The sequence below is a fragment of the Argopecten irradians genome, chromosome 8 (genome assembly GCF_041381155.1).
Source record: "Argopecten irradians isolate NY chromosome 8, Ai_NY, whole genome shotgun sequence".
In the NCBI taxonomy this organism is placed as follows: domain Eukaryota; kingdom Metazoa; phylum Mollusca; class Bivalvia; order Pectinida; family Pectinidae; genus Argopecten; species Argopecten irradians.
The window spans coordinates 32,714,893-32,739,271 of NC_091141.1; the positions used below are offsets into that span (position 1 = coordinate 32,714,893).

Here is a 24,379-nt window from a genome sequence, read left to right on the forward strand (position 1 = left end):
TACATATCTGTATAAATTGATGCTTTCAGCAGCCTCGCGAAGTCAGTAAGGTAGATATTGCATGTGAATGTTTTCTTTTGTTTCTTTTTTTATTCAAAACAAATTGTTTGATAAATTGGTTCATTGATAAAATATGCTCCACCGCCGACAGAGCATAAACGATTCTCATCATTTGGACAATAATTAATGTTTTGTCGCGTTTATGTAAATGAAAAATATATATCTAATCAACAAAAAATAATATGAAATCATTAATTTTGCTTTGTATGCATGAGCAATCAGTACTTCGTTCCATACTTGACGTCACATTCTTAACAAATCAATTTAGTGAATTCAATGCTTAGTTTACGCAGGGAATCTAGCACTTGGTTGATGGTATTACATCCTCTTAGGACATTGATATACATTTTCGTATATTATCATTGTTTTTTTAAGAAACTTTTAAATTTTGTTTCGCAAAGGTAATGGGCATTTAAATACGATATACTTGTACTAGTATTAAGGAGCAACAACTCTTATAGACTTTGTTATGTCTTGGCCATATGTCAGCATTAAGGGAGTAGGACGACTGGTTCGCCCGTTGTCAGTATAATGTGACCGGGTGGGTTGTGTTGCTTGGTGTTTTCGGTACTATGATTTAGGGATATAGCACTATAAAAAGGGCAGGAGTTCCATCATACAAGAAGTACCGCAGTCTCTCAAACACACACACACCACACACTTCATACAACGCCTGCGAGACGTTGATGAATAATTCATGAACATTCATGAATAATTCATGAAATAAAATTTATGAATATTCTTAAATTATTCATGAAATTTTTCATGCAATTCATGAACTTAAAACTTCATGATAAAATATTTCATGAACATTCATGAATCCTTTCAATCGTGAATTCATGAACATTCAGGAATCTCTTTTATTCATGAAATCTTGAACATTTATGAACAACCCATTCATGAAAATTCATAAAAAGTTCATGAATATAAGAAAATAGTCATGAACTTAAAACCATCATGAATAATCAAGAACGTTTATTTCATGATAATTCATGAGTTATTCATGAAGTACAACTCGCAGCAGTATGCACAATAAATTCATAAAATATTCATGAAAAATTATGAACTGGAACAATTCATAAATATTCATGAACTTGCGTCACGTCAGTGTTGCGTTCATGAAGTTTCATGAATGCAAGTTGGAGTCAGAGGCATCTCAATGTCATGAACTGTACTTAGGGTCCAGGATTGAAATTTTCTATCAAACCAATGACAATTCTATTGCAATCAATTCAATGTTTGATGAAGCGAATTCTTATGACAGTAGGTATATTCCATATATCAATATGTACCATCAGAAGAGTTTAACATGAAATCACCAACATCATAACTGTGTTCTTTATATATTTTCATGCTGTCACAGATAAGTGCTAACAAAGTCTGTTTTCAGGGATATTCAGCAATCAATTTCATAATACATTCCGTGTAAATTAGTGTTTGTCCAAAATAAACCTATAGTGGTAGAGCATGATAATTTATATGGACAATTTCATTCAATATCACTTGACAAAATTCCACAAACCACTATAAACCAATATATATGCGTTAACACTATAGCTTTATAAGTGTGCAACAATTTCATGTTGAAAAAAGAACTACATATGAATCAAAACTTATTGAAAGTATTCATCTGTGCTTAATAGATTCAGGAATGCGATAATCCGTTCACTAATGTGCCAAAACTTCCAATTTAAGATGAATTGTGTTTCCCCTTCCGCACTGCAGCAGATACGGCAGCCATTTTGGATGGTGATTGTTTTGGCCGGATATATAGAAGTCATGTGACTCATGTGGTCATGTGAAAAGTTATGTGACTTCAGTGGATATTCATTAAAATTCATCAAAATGAATTATATAGCATGTCAAGAATCATTGATGAAGTTTTACGCATAACTGATATTCATTAACATTCTTAAAAATGAATGAAACATTTTCATTTACGTTGAAGAATTTTAATGAATATCAGTTATGCATAAAACTTCATGAACATTCTTGACACATTGATCATGAACAACCATGAATGTTTCATGGATTCATAAAACTTCATGAAGAATTCACGAGAGTCATTTGATGAATATTCATGAACTTTTTCCATGATTCACAATCTGCTGATATTCTTGAAACTTCATGAATCATTCATCAATATTCATGATTTCATGAATACTTTCTCGCAAGGGAAACTACACACTGCATACATGAGAGACAGTTCTTGTATGGCCTGGCTGTTAAGAGGACGTTAAATTAATCAAAGTAGTCAGCATATGAAATAATGCAGTTGAGACAGTAAAAGCATCATCACCGACCATCGGTTCCGTATAAAAGAAAGTATGTCCATTGCGGTTAAGATATATGTTTTTCAAAATGCCGTCATAGGAAGTGGCCCAAACCTGACTACGTGCCATACACAAAAAGAACAGTTATACTAGATCCGTGTGGTGATGAGTTAGTTTCCGCTGTTGACAAGACACATGCGACCGAATATCATTGGCAATGACCTCTACAATACGCAAAAAGTAAGTAATAATATTCGCTAATTTTTGTCCAGACAATTATGAATTCCTCCTTGTCCACTTAAAGAACTATCATGGTAATCTTTGAGAACATCATTCACTTACTCGTTTGGCAAAGTCAGCTCATATTTGCATGTTCTGGGTTCGCTTGGACTTTACTATGCGGACATGAAACTGACCCCAGAGACATTGAATTTACGGGTATTACTTTATTCCAGCGTGTCGCAGACCCAATATCAGGTCTTGCTTCTTATTGACAAGATTTTAACCTATCTGACCTGTGTTACCTTAAACGAAGGTCAGGGTCACATTTATTTTAATAAAGTCATGTTTCATCAGTCCAGCTTGCTACAGACTCCATATAAGGTATCCATGGCCTCTAACGTATTGACAAGAAGATGTCTAAAAATTAGCCTATTTAATTATGTTACCTGGAATGAAGGTTAAGCTCATGCATTTAAACACACAAGTTAGCCCTTCATTCTACAGGTCCAGTACTAGTGTACGCATGATGGACGACGAACGAAGCATGATGACTATAGGAAATACTGAGCCTTCAGGTGAGATAGCCTAAAAGCCAGAATAGAAAAAAAAACAAATAAATACTAATACAACTGTCTAGACATTTAATTAACTCTGTAAAATTGGAAAGAATTCTACGCGATTGTGAATTCTGCAACATCACCTTTCCAAAGCGTCATAATTTTTGTTGTTATTTTTCGATCTCAAGATTCATCTCGATCCTAAATCAGAGAATTTAATTTACACAAGGAAGTATTTCTCTTCTGGCAAATCAAATTGCGATAGTTATTATCTGTGGAGAGTTAAACATCATCATCAACTTGATTTACACCACAAGGATTTAGACGTCTTAGTGACAACATTCTACAGGCGTATAGAAATGTTTATGCTTCCTAGATCTGTTTTGTATTTAACAGTAAACAGATGTCAATACTGCATTAAAGGATTCACTTTATAACTCTTCTATGCAGTAAACTAAAGCTTAAACGTATTCGTGAATCTTTTGTAACTCTTTTGAGGGACATACGCTGATATTCGCGTAGAAGTTTAATCTGATTACCGGTTTTTTTTCTCTATTTATCATTAACGCAATTAATGTTTCCCTCATAATTCCAGAATAGGGTTTAGCTTGCATTCAAAAACATTATTTACGAAATGTTAAAAGATGTTCCATCGCCGACGAATGATATATTTTTCTCTATCCAAAACAAGATCAGATGACTTATTTGTCTTCAGTTACGAGAGTTACTTTCTTTGCACCATTACCACTACTGAAAAGTTTAAGGTTCTTATTGTGATTCAAGATAAAAATACATGTATTAATAATAATTAACTGCGTGTCGAAAAAAAAATCCCTATGCCCTCTATTGAGGTATTGCTTATGCAAACACCAAAGGCAAAATAGATCATTTTATATACATATTTGTAATTAGTTAGACACATAGAAACACGAGTACACATCAGTTATTGTTCAAATGATGGGTATCGTTTATTCTCTGTCTGCAATGCAGCCTCTTTAGTGTAGAATTTAGTATCGTGTTAAACACAAAAAGAACTAGAACTGTCGCCAGAGTGGACGACTAATATTCTCTGATGCATAAATTTAGTAATAACTCCATAAATAGAGAACATTGCAGAACCATATACAGTTTACTCAACTTCCATTTATGTCAGGGTTTTGTGTACCAAATTTAATAAAAATCTGTCGAGTACTTTAGGAGGAGTTAACCGGACAATGTTGTGCTTACAGACAGACGGACAAACAGATAGACAGACGGACACCTAGATTTTAGTATACCCCCTTAACTTCGTTGCGGTGTATCATCATGCTAATGATTTTTATAAATAATATACCTTAACCATATATTTTTAAAACAAATCTTTTGATTCACAAACCTGCTTGTAACTATGAATGTAAAGTTATTTTCGGGAATAACACTGAACCAGTTACTGTCGCCCAGGCCTAATTAAACAGTGAGTGACTACCTAACAGAATATATCCGTGTTTTAATAACAAAAGAAAGGATGCTGATGAAGTCACTTAATACCAGACTAATGCTTAAATAGGGAACATTACAAAATAAATACAAATACGGTCATGTAAGCAAAAAAAAAAAAAAAAAAAAAATCTGTATTCTTCGTAGGTGTAGTTGAACATTATTTAGTTACTAAAAAATGCATCCTGCCTAACCTTAAATATCACTGTTGACTCGTAGATTGTTGTGTTGTTAGTACATTTTTGTTGCAAGACCACAGGGTTCAGTACATATTTCTGTCACCAACTAACCATGGCACTTTATATGAACTAAGTGATATTCAAGTACACCTAAGAAATGATATATAGACATACTAAAATCACTAATTTAAACAGGGTCTGAAACCCTTACAATGAAGGCAGTATCATGACTTCAGAAGACTGATGCAGTCACGCACCTCGAACTTCACGCATGCAACACATCGCATGCACGGGAGTCCGACCTTACATGACCCTGGCTGTTAATAGGAAGTTAATTAATAAAAAAAACAAACATTTCCATATTTTCTTGAATGTTAATTTCGTTTGAAATTGATTCGTTGTGCGAGGACGATGTCTCAAATTTTACCAATGTTTGATTTATATATATATTATTTTACAGAGTAGAGTACTGAATTTTCGCCGTGTTCAACAGTCACTTTGACTGACAAAAGAACGATACGTGACCTGAATGTCCTAAGTTTTTTGTTTGTTTGTTTGTTTGTTTGTTTAAACTAACATCCTTTTAACAGCCAGGGTCATGTAAGGACGGCCTCCTATATGCATGCAGAGTGTTGTTTGTATGAAGAGCGTGGTGCGTGTTTTGGGAGACTGCGGTATATTCGTAATGTGTCTTCTTGTATAGTGGAACTGTTGCCCTTTTAGTGCTATATCAATGAACTGACGAAGACACCAAGCAACCGGCAAACAGGAGAAAAAATAAGACAATGTATGGAAAGGGACATTATATGAACCTATAAAAATAGTTTTGACAAAACATCTGATATAAAGGACGTTATCAGAGAAACGGATTCCACTGCTAATCTCTCTATTGATAAATGTTTTACATTACCAAGAGAATATTAATACCGGTACGGTCAAAATTAACATTAACTTCACAAAAAATACTATTTCATTCACTTTTGTATTTTTTTTTATTAATACCATATTTTGTATTGATAACTCATGGAAATTATTCCATAGGAGACTTCACATGCGTTCATGAATGCTACATATATATCTATCACTAGTACTTTACAACTTTAGAAGCTAAAGCTTTGTATACATCGAATCATCAGAAAATCAATATGGACACCAATATTAGCCATCTAATGGTAGTTGACAGTAATTGTAACTAAGGTCGAAAAAAGGAGCAGATCTCCTACTAACACGTCGCTTAGAGAAAACCATTAATCAAAAGTATAAATATGTAAAATGGAACATAACGAATTGGTTCTAAACAATTTAATTACAATGAATTAAATGTTAATTTTCATAACGCGGGTCGTCTCATGATTCCACCGTCGTCCTAATCACTGCGCGTTAGTTGAATATTACTACGCCAGACGACAAAACAGCGAAATGAATCTTCACTGTTAACAATATATTATATTACGCAGGAAATCTTGCATTTCTTTGGTGTTGTAAGGTCATCTTAGGCCATCGATATTTTTTTAATGTTATTATACATATAAGGAAAGTTTTATTTTGTTGTTTTGGGAAGGTAGTGGGCCTTTAAGCTGGGACCAGTTTTATCAACATTCCGTGATTTTAAGGAGTTTCTTATTTTAAATTTCTCAATAGTATAACATAACAGAAATTAAGGTAAAAATATGTAATGCTTTCATTTGGAGAATGTTAAGATAAGAAATTTCTTAAAACTAAGGAATGTTGATGAAGCTAGGTCCAGAATAAGTATCATATGGATGAATGTTTTCCTTCACCAGTTACAATGTACCTGATGGTGTACGTTGTTGTCCGTTTTTATTTCGAGGTTTTTGTTATTTTGTAAAATATAATTTATAAGAACATAGATATTAACAACTCTTAATGAAAACGTGTCCTATTGTCAGTGTAGAGTGTGCCTTGTTACTCGATTTGATCGCGAGGACGAGATCGGCATTAACATATTAAAATTTTTTTTTTTTTTAAATGAGGCGAAAACTTAATGTTGTATAAGGGGAATAAAAAGGAAAAAAAGTTAGAAAAACGCTAAGACTAGATGGACTAGATATTGTATGAAATTTCAACATCCCATTTTTTTAGTTATCTGGAACTAAAATATGGGAAATATTTTTTTTTAACAAGAGGCCGAGGGACCTAAACGGTCATGTGACCAGAATGTAGGATTATGTAGGATTAGGAATATGTAGGATTTTAAAAGTTAAGCATACTTTCACCCAGGGAGCTCATCCCTATTCCCCTGCGGGCAAGCTTATTGCTATGAAAGATTGCCTTCATCCAATGACGATTCAATAGAAATTTCGTTGAAATCCACTTAAAGGAGAAGTAGGGCAAGATTTTCCATTTGGCGTCTACTCTTCTGCACCACGGCTTTGGGCCAAGATCACTTACATGAATTATGATTGTCCTGTCCAAAAAGTAGATGTACTTTTCACTGGAGTTGGTAGTGATTCGCAATGGTGTTAAGGTATCTCGGTATATTTTTGTTGCTTCTGTTGATTTTTTAATTTTTTTACGTGTAAGACACGGCTTCGAGAGTCTTTCGCGTAACAAATTGTCTACACGAAATTTGTACCGTTTACCTCTGTTGCAACGGTATTTGACCTCTTTAAATTTAAGACCCCATTTAAACTAGGGATTTTTTTGTATGCTTACATATGACTTCCTAGGTGTACTTGAACATAACGTAGTTGATATAAAGCATATATCCATCCGTTCATAATCTAAAACTCGTAGATTGATGTGTTGTTTGTAAATTTTGGCAAAAAATGCCAAAATTGCACACCTTTTTGTTGAAAGTCCACAGGGTTCAGTACATATTTCTGTCGCCTTTTTTTACTGACAAGGTCAAAAAGGATGTGTATGCCTATGTAATGAGCGCTGGTTTGACCAGATTCGACAAACTAGATGCTGTAAACACCAGTTAGCATAATGGCATGGTTATTTTGTGACAGAAATATGTACTGAACCCTGTGAACAAAAAAGCGCATAATTTTTGCATGTTTAGCTAAGATCTACAAATTAAACATAACAACAGTTTTTTTTTCAACTCATCAAGGTTTATTGACAATGATTTTGTATGTCAAATGGATTGAACAACAGGTAAAACCTATATAAGTTCTCTCCAATAGTGGTAAATGTTGAGAAAAAATGAGACAAATATAAAATATGAAATGTTAAAGATGCTCCACCGCTGACAAATGGTGTTTTTCACTATCAAAAACGGGATCAGAAGATTTGATATTTTTCTTCAGTTACAAAAGTTACTTACTTCACACCAATACCACCATTGAAAAGTTTGAAGTTCTAATTATACTTCAAGTTAAAAATATAAAAAATAATTATTTGCATCCCGAAAAAATTCTGTGGTACTATATATATATAATGAATGAAGTATTGATTGTGCATGCACCAAAGGCAAAAAAAATATTTTATATTTTTTTGTGTTAATTAGACATATATATACAAGATAACACACCAATTATTGTTCAAATGAAGAATACCATTTATGCTCTGTCGGCGTGGAGCATCTTTAAGTAATGCAAAACTTTCATAACACGGATAAAGGGACATAACTCATATGGAAATACCTCACACCCCTGATAAACACTACATTCTCACTAACATGTACAACAAAAGTTTGATTTTAATAATTCCTAAATATTTATATATGTATATTCACTGGCAGGCTTTGACCAAAAGTCCATGTGCAATTATTGCACTGGTCACTGCTACCATCAACTATTAATAATCAATACCTTATAAGAACAGCTTTTATTTACAATTTAAGGATACTATCGAATGTACAGGTGCTGTCAGTAGTCAACCTAAATCTTACATAAATTGATATGATATAAAATTGTTTATAGCATTTATTTATTTTTCCATCCTGGCTTTGAGTCATATATAAATTAAAACAGCGATTTTTCCCAATTATCTAAGGTTAGGACGAATGCATAGACACTTTATAGCAACTGAGTTATGCTCAAGTACACATGAGTGATATAGAGGCATACAAAAATCACTACTTTAAGCTTAAACCATAAATCAATACGCCATGTGTACAATTTTATAACATATCGCAGACAGCATAAATCTGAATGTTTTCTTTACAACACAAGTGAGCAGCTGTGTAAAATCTCAGCTAGAGGTTTATTAGTCTTCTTGCAGTAGTGCAACAGAAACACACAGCAGGAACTTATTTCGGTGTTATTCCTGTATAGATTTGGACGCAATGTTTACTAGATTATCTTGAGTTCCCTGCAGGTTGGGCGTTACAAACATAAGGATATTAGTCTTCTTTCTTTTCTTCTTTTCATACAGACTTCCTTAATTTCGCCCATCCTTCGACCTTTAGTTGAGCGTTTGTCTCCTTTGAGTTAGACTCTGGGTTCTATCCCCTTGTTGAGACACACCAAAGTCTACATAAGTGGCAGTTTCCGCTTCTGCGTTCCACTCATGATAAAGGGTTTGTCCTTTGTCAGTATAATATGACCCGGCCTTGGGTCTGTTGCCTGATGTCTCTGGTGGTATGCTTCAGTGAGATAAGTGGACGAAATTGACAAGAGTTTCTACCATTGTAAAGAGACAAAAAAGACTTCCGTACCGCAGCCTCCCAAAATATACAAACATTCACTTATACACTCTGCATACAGGATGGTCGTCCGTACAAGGCCCTGATTGTTAACAGGACCCAAATAAAACAAGCAACCAACAAAAAATTCAAACAAGCAAATTTTGTCTACGAAGCCATCTAGGCGTATTTTTGTTCCTTCTATAGTATTCTCATTGACATTGACTTACGTATGCGACTCTGTTCCAAGGGTATTTAGCTTCTTCAAAAATAGTTTACACGTAATTTGTACCGTTTACTTCTGCTGTTATGTTTGTTTGTTTGATTCAATTAACGTTCTTTTAACAGCCAGAGTCAAGTAACGACGGCCTCCCATGTATGTTGTGTATTGTGTGTATGAAGTGCGTGGTGAAATTGAATTTGTGGTATATTCGAGTTGTGTAGTGTTATTTCACTGAAGCATGCACAAGACCCGGTTTATGAAAATTAACATTTAATTTATTGTAATTAGATTGCTTAAAATGCGATGCAATTAAAGTATTAGGGTAAGCTCTGCTGTCTCTAAAAAATTATCAATCTCGTTTTCTATTCCAATTTCAAAAATGAAAACCCGTTTCAGAAAGCTAGTAATTAAGCATTTAACAGCTCAGCAAATAATCTCTCAAAGTTTTTTAAAGTATCATCTACCATGTAAAATTCTACTTTATGACACAACATATTTTTTGATTAGAACTTTTGAATTTAATGGGGAAAATCCAGAGCAGTTTTCTTTAAGATTAAAAATCTACCAAAAGCGTCGGCTTTCCTTTCTGTCATCAATATATTGGCTCGTTTGTCGTCGGAATCTACGTCTCGATGGAATCCGTAATCTGAAACATGGTGATCGTGACTGGTTGATAATAACCATCCATTATCTTTATGACGTCAATAGATATAACGATGAAGAAGCATTTTGGTCTAACTAGCTAAACCCGCATCGGAAATAGGTACACTTCCGGTTTATAGGTTATTCTAATTACTGTAATTCCTTCTGGTTATACGTTGAGACGTTGGGTTACGTGTTGCGGCTATTTGATAACGGTATTTGATAAGGCTGTCGCTGTTACATATCTGTGGTCGTTAAATAGACATTTACAAATGTTCATTTTATTACTCTGAAAACATGCATTTTACGTTGATTTTAATAAAAAAAAATTTTTTTTTACAAATTGTAATAGGATTGCTTTTGCCCTTATCGCATGACCGTAAAAGATGACTAAATTTAGGATATTATCTTTTCTCTTCTTCCTAACTAACTTTATTCTTGCTAACGTTTCCTTTGACAGCTCTTCACTTTTGGCCTGTTGAGCGCTCGACCCTCTGGGGTAGACTCTGGGTTCTGTCCCCTTGCCGAGACACACCATTGTCGATAAAAGTGGTAGTTTCTGTTCCTGTTTAGCGCTCAGCATTTAGAGAGTGTGATGGGTGGTTCGTCCATTGTCCGTATAATGTGACCGGATGAGGTGTGTTGATTGGTGTCTTTGGCAGCATGCTTCAGTGAAAGGTCATGTAAGGACGATCTCCCATATGCATGATGTGTTGCGTATATGAAGTGCGTGGTGCGTGTTTTGGGAGACTTACCTCATAATGGGCTTGGATAACACGTTTAATATTGTACATGTATGTATGCTGGAGACTTGGTTAACAAAATACAATTTGATATTGCAGGGTGCTGCTGTATTAGACGTGATGGGCCAGAGAGCACAGGTGGTGATGTATCTATTTATATGAAAATGATATGCAAGTTGTGGACCTAAATATCAAATAAACATCCAAATTTGAATACTCGACAGAGAAAATGGAATGAAGTTGGTTCTAAGAACTGTAATCGATATTTGTTTCCTGGTCACATATCGCTGTTTAACCAATCCCTGGCGCTGTTATATCGATGGAGAATTATAATGAAAGACACAAAAAACGAAATTAACACGTAATTTTCATTTACACATGTATGAAGAATTGACTTCCAGTCGCGGTTTTTTTCGAATTTATTTCAAAATGGCGGATAGTCATAGTAGTAAAAGTACAATAAAAATTGGAGATGTGAGAGAAAAGCCACAGGTTTTACAACGTTTTGTGACTCTCGGGTAGAATATCCCTATCCTTCATATCCTTGTATAAAATGTCTTTGTATTATTATAGTATCCGTTGGTTGAACATTTGTGCCAATACCATGCGTGTGGTGTCAAAAAAAAGTAAAAAAAGAAAAAAACTTGTGTAGTATGTTTTCATTTAACAAAGACACTGTGCTGTGTATATGTGGCATTGTGTTTGTAACTCAAACGGATTAATGTGTTTAGGATATTATGTATATAATTTTGCTTTTTTAATCAACTTTTATTTTATGTTAACTAATATAAAAATGTCAGCAGAATGAGAATGTTCATAGTACATAGGTGTGTTTGTGGAAACTGCCCCGTCTTATCGTATATTGTAACTTGTGTAATTCGGATGTCGTCGGGACCAACATATTCAACCGCTATAGCCAGGTTGCCGGATTTCACAGGTTTTAACTGCAATACATTAAGAAGGAAAAAAATTCTCTCTAAGTCGTCAAGAAGTGGTGAAGTAAATAACATATGATCAACACATTACATATCTTCCCGATCACTGACTTTTCCATTAGTAATTTCTTAGAAAAAGCTTAAAAAATCGCCATGATTCTTTTACTATCTTGAGCTCATCGGTTTGAAACGCATTTAATTTCCATAAACACTAAACCCACAGTGGTATATGTACATTCAACTTCTCATTTCAAGGGTCTGTCATATTCAATCTGATCTACCAGAGTTACTTCCCTTCGTTTCTCTCCGTCAGTACTGACTGAAGGGAAGCAACTCTGATAGATCAGAATTGTCATGCTCCAATGTTTGTGACGTTTGTCCATTCTTACAATAAGTATCAATTCTCGAATTAAAGAGACAATTCACTAATTATTTTACATAACCAAGAAGCAAATTATGGCATAAACGTGTTGTTCTACATTTCTTATGCAACATAAAACATAAAATATTGACAAATTCCACGTCATTGTTTAGTATTTTAATTGAGACTGTTGTAATTACAAATCGTTGATCAATACGATAAAGCAGGTTCAATATGTACGCTGTACGCATATCAGAGCCAAAGTCACGCACGTTAAACAAATGAACTACATAACCACTGAGGAGGTGATAAAATGATTTGTAGGCAAGATAATTCACCTAATAAAGTCAACACACTACTGTCTGAGCAATTTGAGCAGTTCTAGACTAAAGTTGCATTACTCTACGAGCAAGGGACAGGGTTCGGCATACAAGAAGTTCGACCACAATGTGTAATGGCGGATAGCGAGCGAGTTTGAACATTTCACACGTATTTCATCACCATGGGCTTTTCTTGAATATCACAGCAAAACCGACTGATCTAATTTCCAATATAACTGGGTTTTTTCCGATATGCGATTTACGATTTAAAGGAATACTCTAGATTCAGTAAACGTTATGAATTGCACAGTAATCATTTGAGTGTGAATTTGTGTTAGAAAATCATACTTGTAGCATAATAAAATACTCATCCTAAATGTGATTTATCGTCTGTTGTGTTTCTTTTAAAAAATCCGATACGAATAAATGGGTCTACCTGAATACAGAGTGGTTCAAACAACTACTGTTTTTTTTTTATAATTTCGCTTTATTTCCAAATGCTATACAATAAATATGAATTACATGAAACAAATATGTGATCTTCAATGAGTTATATATATGTATGAGGTTTTATGAAACAAGTCTCGGAAGTTTTTATTTTTGCGAGCCTTGGCTTTGTGTCCTCTTTCTCGAAATCCTGACGTCACTATATTGCTTCTATCATGACGTCACAATGGATTTCCTGTTCGACACAGCCAATGAACATCGCTCCTAGATATATTACACTAGTGACATGTTAAAGTACTACAAGGGCAAAATCTCAGGATATTTAACAGGTAAAATTGTATAACACAATACAAATTATAAATAGATAAAGGAAAAGACCGGCCACTGCTAAGTATATCAGCAACTTTCGATCAAGACATAAGAAAGCAGAGTGTCTTCGAAAGAAATGTTCAACCAATGTATCAATAAACTAAAACATATTGAAACTTCTAAAACTCACGGGATTTCCCTATATCGACTAATCCAAAAGACCATTTGCTTAAGCGGTACCATGGCATCAGTCCGTCCGTCAAAAATCGCCATCTGAATAATCGTTGACCAGTATCTATCAAAATCTGACTGATATCATCTTTAAGTTATGACTCTAATTGTACAAATGGTCGTTCGTGCTGATCACCTTGGGGCCTGTGTGGCGGGGTCAAAAGGGATTAATTTGACTATTTACATCTGACCCACCGACTTGTTCTTTGAACGTATTGCGTTGGAAGCATTCTCCTGGATGGAGATTCAAAATTGTACACATTTTTTGGCTGACCCCGGGGGCCTGAGGGGCGGGCCAAAAGTGGGCATTCAGGCTATTTCGATATGCACTACTTCCTCGTAAAACTCAATATTCATTGAAATAAACCGTTAAATCATAATGAATTTTAGTTTTTATGTTTAAAGAAAGATTTTCTTTTAACACACATACATGATGATAATGCTTTGAGTTCTACGAAACTAAATAAAAACAACATACATAATAAATACTTCAAATCTAAAAAGTTAAACAAATCTATCTGACGCATATCATAGATAGCTATAAACATATGGATCACATATCACGTGCAAGATGTCAACGACACCAATGTTACTCCCCTCCCGCGGGGATAACACATAGGAAGGAACATACACCTTTGATATTAAAACCCATGTACTTACAAAATACGGGCAAATGTTAAGATGAAAGCATCAAATAAAACCATTGTTTAATTACAATTAATCTAATCAAATTGATGAGCGGTTGGGACAATTGCATCATAATTATTATGGACAGTTATTTTATATCCTGTGTGTATTCATCAGTAATTATGAAGGTCAGTTATGTAATTTAATATGTTTCTCCTTTGTTTCACAATAAAGAAAATTAATGAATTTTTCATAATTGTCATACATTGACTATTGACTTGATATGGTAATATATCCGTTTCCTTTAATTTACTACTATGTTACATTAGTGAAAATGAAATCAAAGAGTCATAAGTTCACAGATTCCTGTACTAAAGGGACGGTACAAACCTCCAGCAAAAACACAAAATAATAAAAAATTAAGGAGTTTGTTTTTACCAAACATATCTGAACTCCACTTCACTTAAAGTAGTTTGAAGGTTTAACTTAATGCTTCTTGTAAGATTTTTATAACCATGATTTTTAAGCTGATGAACTGATGAAGTTTGGTTCAACGGAAAGGTATCAACCTAACATTCCTGAAAGTGATACGTCACTACGTAGGGAAACAGTCATCACAAAAGTGGATATATCATTAGTGATCAAATCAACTGAAATAAGAGAATAGGATTGTTATCTGACCAGGACGTCACGACAAGCTTATCACCATACACGTTTATAGCTAGTGGATTGCTGATACCGTCCGCTGTCGTCAACAGTTCTCTGACGTTTGCCCCGTCCCCAGACATCTGTACCACGTTTTGTGACAAATGTCCACAGACATAGACGTTACCCTCCCCGTCCACGTCCACTCCATACGCATTCCTTATTATACCGACCTTCAACACGTCCTTGTGTAGATTGTTAGTAGGCAGACTACCGATGACCGTACTGCCAGCAGTGAGGTTGTAATAGGGAATGAAGAGAGTCCCGGTACGTTGGTCCTGGGATAATGTGAGTATATTACTAGGACCTTTGTGTAGCATCAGTGTCTTACCGTCCTTTGTAACCCGGTACACTTCTGTATCTGAACTCACGATGAACTCTCCATTTCTGTACGTTATACCGTAACATGTCTTCCCAATGTTTATTACATTCGATAATGTAAGTTTAGAGGATGTAACTGTCACCACATGTACACCATTACCTATCGCAGCTGCAACAGTAGTGTTGTCTACCAAACACAAATCATAAGGTCTTCCATTCACCTTCAACTCAACCACAACATCTCCCTCTGTGTTGATTAATTTCAACTTCTGATTGCTATAATCTCCTACAACAATACTGCCGTCCGGTGTGATAACAACTCCACGAGCAAAACAATTGGACTGATCTGATTTCATTTTTATGTTCACTTTTCTTAACTCCTTTAGTTCACATTCTGATAAAGGTTTGGTAAGGCCTTGGACATCTGTAAATTGTCTCTGTTGCTTCTGGACGACGATTTTACCAAAGTTCAAACTTGTTCCATCAAATTCCGTTTCGTGCTTAAGACTTACAATAGAGCTCGTTATCCTAATCTCTCTGACTAAATCTTTCCAAGCATCAAGTTCTGTTTGTCCTCTCTGGTACAATAGAATCGTCCCCATGTGGTCGTTCTGCTGCCGGGCTGTAGCAGTTGATTCCATTGTATTCTTCATAGCGATCTTCAGTCGTTCACACTTTTGACTTGTCGCCTTCAGATTGTCACTTTCTACTTTGTACTTAGCTATCAGGTCATCTGTGATTTCCTTCTTCAATTCTTTCATTCGGTGGATGAACCGTTCTTCCATATCGTCGATGCTCTGTAATGCCGACTCCTTGTCGTCTGCAATGCTCTGTAAATATTGCTGGAGGTTCTTTACCGCTGATTCCAGGGAGTCGGTAGCCTCTTGTAGATAGGTCGTCGTTTCTTTGATTGTTGAGTTCCTGTCCAATGTACTACAGTAATCTTCAGTGGTCGATACATCGTTGCATTTCCTGTGACCAACAATTATACATTTGCTGCAGCCAAAAACTTTGTGGTCGACGCAAAAGTAGTCGATCTTCTCATTGTGTTTGTCGCATTTCTTGATCAGTGTTTCTGTTCTTGGTAGGAGTTTACCAGCGGAAGTTCTGATATCTATACCATCACAGTTGGTATGTATGATGTCATGGTAACTCTGTTTACAAGCGTCACAAAAGAAACATTTATTAGTCTTACACCAGAACTGAGCCAGAACCTTCTTGTCTCTAGTTTTTTCGCAAAACATACAGTAGTGACTGTCTGTTGCACCGCTCTTCATTTGTATCAACTCCATGACAACTTTGTCTACGGGAAACTGCTCGGCCCATTTGTCCTTATCCTCAGTCTTATCAATAGGGTGAGTAAGTGTTCTACATACCGGACAAGTAAAGGTAGTCGCCGTATCCCTCTTCCCCGACACCTCACTGGTGATGTAAGTACTCAGACATTCCTGACAAAGAGAATGATGACATGGTAGACATCTTGGCTGGTGAAGCTGTTCCAGACAGATTGGACACTCCAGGAGGTGCGAGTCCGACTGAGTACCATCTTTAGGGACCTGATTAGGACCACCTTCTGCCATGACGTTTTCAGTCGATGTTCATGTATTCTGAAACAACGATACAGCTTTTTACGTTTTGGTACATAAAATATATTCTTTATTTGATGATGTAGCTATAGAACACAATAACACATGAAGTGTTTGGTATTTGATATTATTGTCCTCTGTAATAATACCGAATTATATATAAGTTTTGTTCATATGATAGTTATTATCGGGTTTCATTTCAACATATACTGAATGGCGCTACGGGTGTACGTAATTGTCGATATTAAGACTTAATATTTAAGACATATTAACTTCATGCAATGTGAAATTTGATTCTCCGATAATTGTACATATTCTGAATATCATGGAGAGTCAATAATTGCCAGTCCTTGTCCAGAGACTGTTGAGTTAAATAACAAATCTGCTGCCCGATAACTTAATGATACTAGGTTGAGGTGGTGGTAGGAGAGAGGATTGTAAGAATGAGGATGGTTAATTCATTCACCCCTGAAGTTGTATTTAGACTCTTCTAAATCAAAGACTAGACCAGTCCATTATGAAAGTTCAGGGGTGAATTAGTCCAATAGTATGTGAACATTGAAGTCTACATTATGCTATTCATAGGATACTTGGGACTTTATGAATGAAATATTTATCAAGACTTTAATCATACATTTGATCTACTGCCCGATATATTAACAATCGAAATTAAAAGGGATTCCGATAGGAATATATTAAACTTTTTTATTTCATACGTTGTGGTCTATGTGTGAAATATGCTGTTTTCTTACTCTAATAAGATAGATAGAAATAAATGTTCTTGTGATTCCGCTGTCGCTAGCGCAGTAGCAGTGTGAAAGGAAGCAACGGGGAATTACATGTTTTAATATGACAACTGTCATGGATGATTTGATTAGTGTGGTTTGTGTAACGTCTAATTAATAGACAGGGCCATTAAAGGACGTACCGGTGATGTAGGTAGAGGAAAACCGGAGTACCGGGAAAATAAACAATCTCGATACTCAGACGATTTGTGGTAAGATGTCGAGACATCTGAACCATATACCCATCGTGGCCATGGATGGAACAATCCTATTTCAGATAGGCAGTACAATATTGGATTACTCAAATGTTCATGAATGGATGAATGGAGCATTGAAATACACTTGTATTTTTCTGTTGAGCTAGAATCATCGGTTCCTGACGGTTCACTTTAGATTTTTGCCAAAACTTAACATTATGTGATTTTATAGGCCTAGAGGTAAATTTTAAATATCCACTAACTTTAAGTGATACTTTAGTATATGGTTAAAAACTTAAAACTAAATACTTGTTAAATTATAAAGACACATATTAGTAATATTTTAAAATTGCTGGCCAGGGAAATGCTGTGTTCTTCTATTTTGGAAAATACATGTATGTAGATGACGTTCAGGGGTGACGGCGACAGGTCAGGAGACAGACGAGATCAAATAACACACCAGAAAATTAACATATTTTGTCGTTTTCTGATTAGGGACAATATACAATATTTTTTTAATGGAGGGGAAGAGGGGAGTACAGAACTCACTTGTAGCATCGACACCCGTTTGAACCCTTTAAAACAAGATGCTTACGCGTGAATTAACTAATCATCCCAAGACTTTATCGGGTCTCTGCTTTATGTATTTATGTTGTTTGGTAGACAGCATTATGAAATTAAATCTAAGACATCAGGGACAATACCCAGAGATATGATTAGTCCATTTAAGTAAACTGTGTGTAGTCTACAAGGTGGAAGCCTAACACCACATACTTACATGTATATAATTGTACATCGATTCTGCTAGAACTTTTTTTTCATTTAACAACTGGGACTTGGCATTTTCCAACCATCGTCAAATATATATATCTGTGTATTATTATAATTTATATAATACATTTGACATGGCCCTGTGATTTGAGTAGACTTGGTAGAACTTTACCGATAATTTCAAACTACATAATTGATTATTGTGTTTGTTGAGGAAATGTATTTTGTGCAAGAGAAAAATGACGGTAGGCGAAAAGAAGCAAAGACCACAACTCGATGGATGTTCGAGTTCCCAACTACAAATTACGACATTAATAAACTAAATAACCTCCTGTCTTACCGAATATGTTTTTTTTATAAATCAATAAAAAACAAGTTTATAGCACAGACCCAAATAAACAAACAGTGGTAGTCACGTGGAGATAAGGTTTCCTGTCTGACAGAAGATCTTTATAACATCAGAGAAGCTTGACAATCTGTCAATAGTATAGCATAACTACATATATCAAACATTTCCTATATTCCAAATATCTATTAACTACATGTATATATAAATGGCTACCGGTGCATTTTGTTTGTGGTGTTTGTATATAGCATATATAGGTGATATGTCTTTATACATACAGAATTTCAAGCGTCTGTGGTAATCAACATATATCTAGATACAAACATAAATTATAATTTCTAAATAGACATGTCATTGCTACCCTATTAATAAACAACGCTTTCAAGTACTACATTCAGTGTATAACCAACATGTTAAGCGAAGCGCGAAATGCAGGCATTGAGGAATTAATCAATCCTATTATAATTGTATACCTACCCAGTAATAAAATAGCGTATTGTCAGTATTAACAAGGACGTAAACTTCATGTCAGGATAAAGGACGGCGTGCCTTATAAGCGCTTTGCATTATATCCACTTTCGGTTTGCATATATCTAACACAGCCATAATACAACCGATCTACGATTACAGGATTTTAAATGATAGTACATTTTTGGTGTTAACAAAAACCTTATATATCAAGGTATGTCAATGAGATGTTGTTGAAGAGTTGTATCCTAACTTATCTAACATAACTTACCGTCAATATTGGCCAAAACTTCAACTTCTTGTCAGGTAATGTATACATGTAGAACGGTGTGTCTGTCTCCGTGACCTAAAGTTGAGTGATATTCGGCAATCCTCGGTCAATTCCGGTAATCAATAGATGCCACCTGGGATTCTAAATGTTATCCTTTGTCTGTGTATATATAAATGTTACGAATACAGTTTCAATGGGGGTTAAGGTATGTTAAGTTGTATAATGCATATTTCATATAGTTTATCTGATTCAATTCTATGCATCTAATTCTTGATCTATCCCCGTCCCGTGCTTTTAACACAAGAACACCTATTCAATATTGGAGTATACACAATGTAAAGTATAAAGTATATGTGTGGTATCATGCCTGTTTGATAGGTGGGTGACAAACTTCCAAGCAAAACATGAAGCGCCATCTAAGGACATGTCGGGTTTATAGGTGGGGTAAACCTATCTAGAGTACCAGGGGGATAAACACCGGCCTATGGACAGTACCTGGCAACTGCCTCACATGTGATTCAAACCCACGACCCAGAGACTGAGGGTGAGTAGTCGGCTAACGAGGCCATGGATGGGCCAATCCTACCTCAAAAAGGTTTTTTTGATTTCAAAGTACTTTGAAATAACAACTACCTTAACTGATAACTATTGATGATTAATTGCTTTTCTCGGATATTTGAAAGGAATAATAAATACGAAACGATAATATAATGTGTGGTACGATTTTATGCGAAATGAACACCGGATCACACATTTACAGTGACCACCATTAACCAACAGAGAATCTTATAACATATTATATCACATTCCAATGCAGTTAAAGCTGACAATGCAAGTTAAAAAAACATGCATTTGACATTAAAAAAAAAAATGAAAATTGTTTCTGAGACATCCCCTAGTTATGACAGTGTCGTATCCAAGGAAGTGGCAGCCATTTTTCTTTTGCTCTGCTTAGTAACCTTCACTGGCCAACCCCCTATATAAAGCACGGAACCTGACACACGTGCGTCATTATAAACATATCTTGTCTCAGATACACATGTCCCGATATTGTAAATAACAATGTCAAATTGAAAATAAATACTGCACTCACCTGACAAGGTTTCATTGAAGTAATACATGGATATGTTGTCAGCTGTATCCCAAAGTATGTCCCATACGACCTAATAAAAAAACACTTCAATATACACTAGGTTTTACACGTACATCGACACGTGTGTGGCCGTGAAAGTTGTCGCTTTTTTCTATTCACTTCAAATTGGGTTGAAATTTTATTTCGACAAACATCGAAATGACAGCTAAGAGGAGTTGACAAGTTTTCTAGTTAAAACAAGCCCCATACAGTTTTACAGGTAACTTGGCTTTGTTTACCTATTTGTAGGTGATATACAGCGGACTGCTAAGTGTATATGTAGATGATTGAGCGCACGTGTGTGTTATTCACGCGCTTTATATAGGGGTCATTGATCGTCAGATGTATAAAACAAAAATGGCTGTCCCGAAACAGGGAAATATCTCATAAATATTCTTGAAATACAAGTATACTCCAATTTTTAAAAAAAATCATTTTAATATTTTTTAACATTGCATTGACAAGCTTTAAGGGGACTCAAAATTGTGTGTTAATGTAAAGGTCCTATAGCTCCCCTTTAATTAATAGGTTTACTACAATGCTGAACACATGAATTCATCTATTTCATCTTCCCCGCTCCATTATGCAAGCATTAACACATATTAATTAGGACAGTCTACCCGGTAATTTAAGCGCTTTTGTCTCAATGTTCCAAATCAAAGACATAAAACTGTGGACGTCAAAATATAGGACGGTGTACATTGTAATTTATAGACCTACCTGATAGATATAAGCGCTGTGTATTACATCCTCTTTCGGTTTGTATATATCTAGCACAGCCATAATATAATAACAATAACAGACCTATTATAGGATATAAAATGAAATTTACGTTTTTGTTGTCAACACAAACCTTATATATCGAGGTATGTAAGTGAGGTGATGTTGAATAGTTATATCATTAACTTATCTAACATAACTTACCGTCAATATTGGCCAAAACTTCAACTTCGTGTCAGGTGATATAGAACGGTGTGTCTGTCTCCGTGACCTAAAGTTGAGTGATATTCGGCAATCCTCGGTCAATTCCGGTAATCAATAGACGCCACCTATGATTCTAACAAACACGGAAGATCGGATATTATTTTATAAAGAAACATATAAACTGTAGATTAGTCATAGATAATGTTACAATGCGAGGCCCGAAGGGCCGGCTGTTCATGTTCTTGACTAATCTACAGTTTGAGGTGCATATTACTTAAAACATGGCACTCTGATGCACAATGCTAACTATGGCTATTGTGTAACTAATCTACAGTTTGAGGTGTTTCTCTTACTTAAAACATGGCACTCTGATGTACAATGCTAAACTATGGCTATTGTGTAACTAATCTACAGTTTGAGGTGATAAGCTTCTAGCTTAAAACATGAAGCGCCATCTAAGGACAATGTCGGGTTTAACTAGCTATGGTGTAAACCTATCTAGAGCTTACCAGGCCTTAACCACACCGGACACTATGGCAAAGTAATTGTTGTAATATGTCTACTCTGGTCGTGCATGCATTGCATGAATTTTTCATGAAATTCCATACCAATGACCAGAGATTTTTTTGTGAGTAGTTGAGTTCTCTCTTCATTCTGAGTGGAGCAAGTACAAGAGGCAAACAGTTTTGCAGACAGTACAAATTAGATCTTTACGAAGTAACAACTATCTAAAATGATTATCAATGATTCCAATAACAATTTTTTCTGGATATGTATATTTAACTGCTCTTAATGTCGAGGCAGACGATTTTGGATATAACTTGTCGGAAATTACAAGATATTCATGGATTACCATGAGAAACGGATAATTTTGGATATACATATACCGCCGACTGACGTTATGAAATGAAGAGATGATGATTGGTCCTATAACATAATATCAAGATTTAGTGGATTTAAAGGAAACTACATTGAAATTTGTGAAAACGGAAAAGTGATAAGGAAAGCTTAAAATTCCAAATTTAATTAGTAGGCTTTGTTGATTCTTATAAGGAATTATACACGAATTATTCAATTTGGGAAACGTGGATTTATGTTCCCCGTTCCATTATTCAAGAAATGAAGCACATGACTTAATCAGTTATTGGGAAATATACCGAAATTATTCATTCAACCGTCAAATGTTGAAAGTACATAACTTTACTATCTAAATATTAAAACATCATTGTAGGAATGCCATTGCTGTCGAAATGTGTACTATAGAGTCTTGATTTTCAACACAAGGAGTAATTTTATGCTTTGTGGTTGATGTGATTTATTTAAGCCGATGTCACACGAATCAATATATATAAAACAGAAAATATGTAATAATATGTATTATTGAAGTTTTCTATTACATTTATGTTGTGATAACATTTATTTATTATTTATCTGTCCAATTTTACAATGCTGCATGTAGTGTCACTCTCTACCTTTCATTGTACATTAGTTTACCTGGAACTGTAGATTATTGAAAAATAAACAACTGTGTCAGGTAAATATATATACGGTGAAAGGTGTACGGTAACCTACATGACATGAACAAGTACTTCGAACAATCCTCGAAATAATTTCGGTAATCAACAGAGAAGATTATGATTCATAGCAAACACAGTTTTAATCGGAATTGATACGGTATAGAGTTAAAATTTCAGTGTTGTCCTTTGTCTCCATATATATTTATTTGTATGAAATATAAATGTTACGAATGTATGTTAAAGTATGTAAAGAAAAGTAATATGAAAGTATAACTAGTTTATCGATACGTATGCATCTAAATCTGGACAAGTATTGGTTTGCCAAAAAGCTGAGGGGGCTACGCGGAAGCTTAAAAATTTGTTTGGAAATAATTTGGAAATTAAACAATGATATGATGATATTGGTTAGCATTTTCAAATGTTTTGTTGGAAGTCATTTTATAATTTGCGAACTTGTGTTATTGCAAAGAAGCCAGGCCTAGTTCAGAGGAACAGTTTTAATTATACCAACAAAATAAATAGGATTTTATGCAGAGAAAAAAACGACTCAGAAAAAAACAGACATAAAGAAAATATTGAAGATTATCTCATATGTTTCTGTTTTATCTATGTTTTTTTTTCATTCCACTTTTAGTATGTTCTGTTATTCCGTATTCCGCATTATAGTATGTGCTCCGTGTTCCGTTAATATTAGCATAACAATAATGTTTCTAATGTGGTACAGTATACTACTACAGATATAATTGTTCCACCTGTAAATGAAAACAGATATCATTGAAAATGCCTGATTGATTTCTAGAAAATCCTAATTCAGAATAGTTTCACCACGAAAGCCTGTTCTACACGTAATCTCAACGGATGCAAGGGCTGTGTAACCGTCATTTATCAGGAAGATGGCGTCCGAATCCGGACATATTCAAGTCTGTTTTCCGCATTTCGTTTTAATATTAGTTCAACAGGCAATGCTTGTAACACACGGATCAAGCTTCTGATCCAAGCGTTCTTGCGATATGACTATCCTGCACTAAAATGCAAGATGGCGTGATTTGCTTATGATACTAACTGCTACGCCTCAAGCGGTGTAGCAATCAAGCGGCGTAGTTATAAAATTGACTGATCACCAGACGGTATCTAACCACGCCCCGTGCTCGTACACA

The 24,379-nt window shown here is 35.0% G+C and overlaps 1 protein-coding gene across 2 annotated transcripts; it reads right to left on the reverse strand.

Moving 5' to 3' along the window:
• Positions 1–13,052: 13,052 nt before the first annotated feature.
• LOC138330127 (tripartite motif-containing protein 2-like) lies at positions 13,053–21,837 on the reverse strand. Of its 2 annotated transcripts, XM_069277528.1 has the most exons (3): positions 21,706–21,837; positions 19,650–19,808; positions 13,053–16,832 (listed from the first exon to the last, which is right to left on the reverse strand). In XM_069277528.1, exon 3 carries the CDS (start codon positions 16,803–16,805, stop codon positions 14,841–14,843), a length of 1,965 nt encoding a protein of 654 aa, XP_069133629.1. In that variant the 5' UTR covers positions 16,806–16,832; positions 19,650–19,808; positions 21,706–21,837; the 3' UTR covers positions 13,053–14,840. The 2 variants fall into 2 exon arrangements, with proteins under 2 accessions (XP_069133629.1, XP_069133630.1); XM_069277529.1 differs by lacking the exon at positions 19,650–19,808 and having other exon boundaries at positions 21,706–21,822.
• Between the last annotated feature and the right edge of the window lie 2,542 nt (positions 21,838–24,379).

Bases quoted from the DNA above. Each gene is read 5' to 3' on its own strand.
- LOC138330127 (XM_069277528.1), bottom strand. From the start codon at position 16,805: ATGGCAGAAGGTGGTCCTAATCAGGTCCCTAAAGATGGTACTCAGTCG.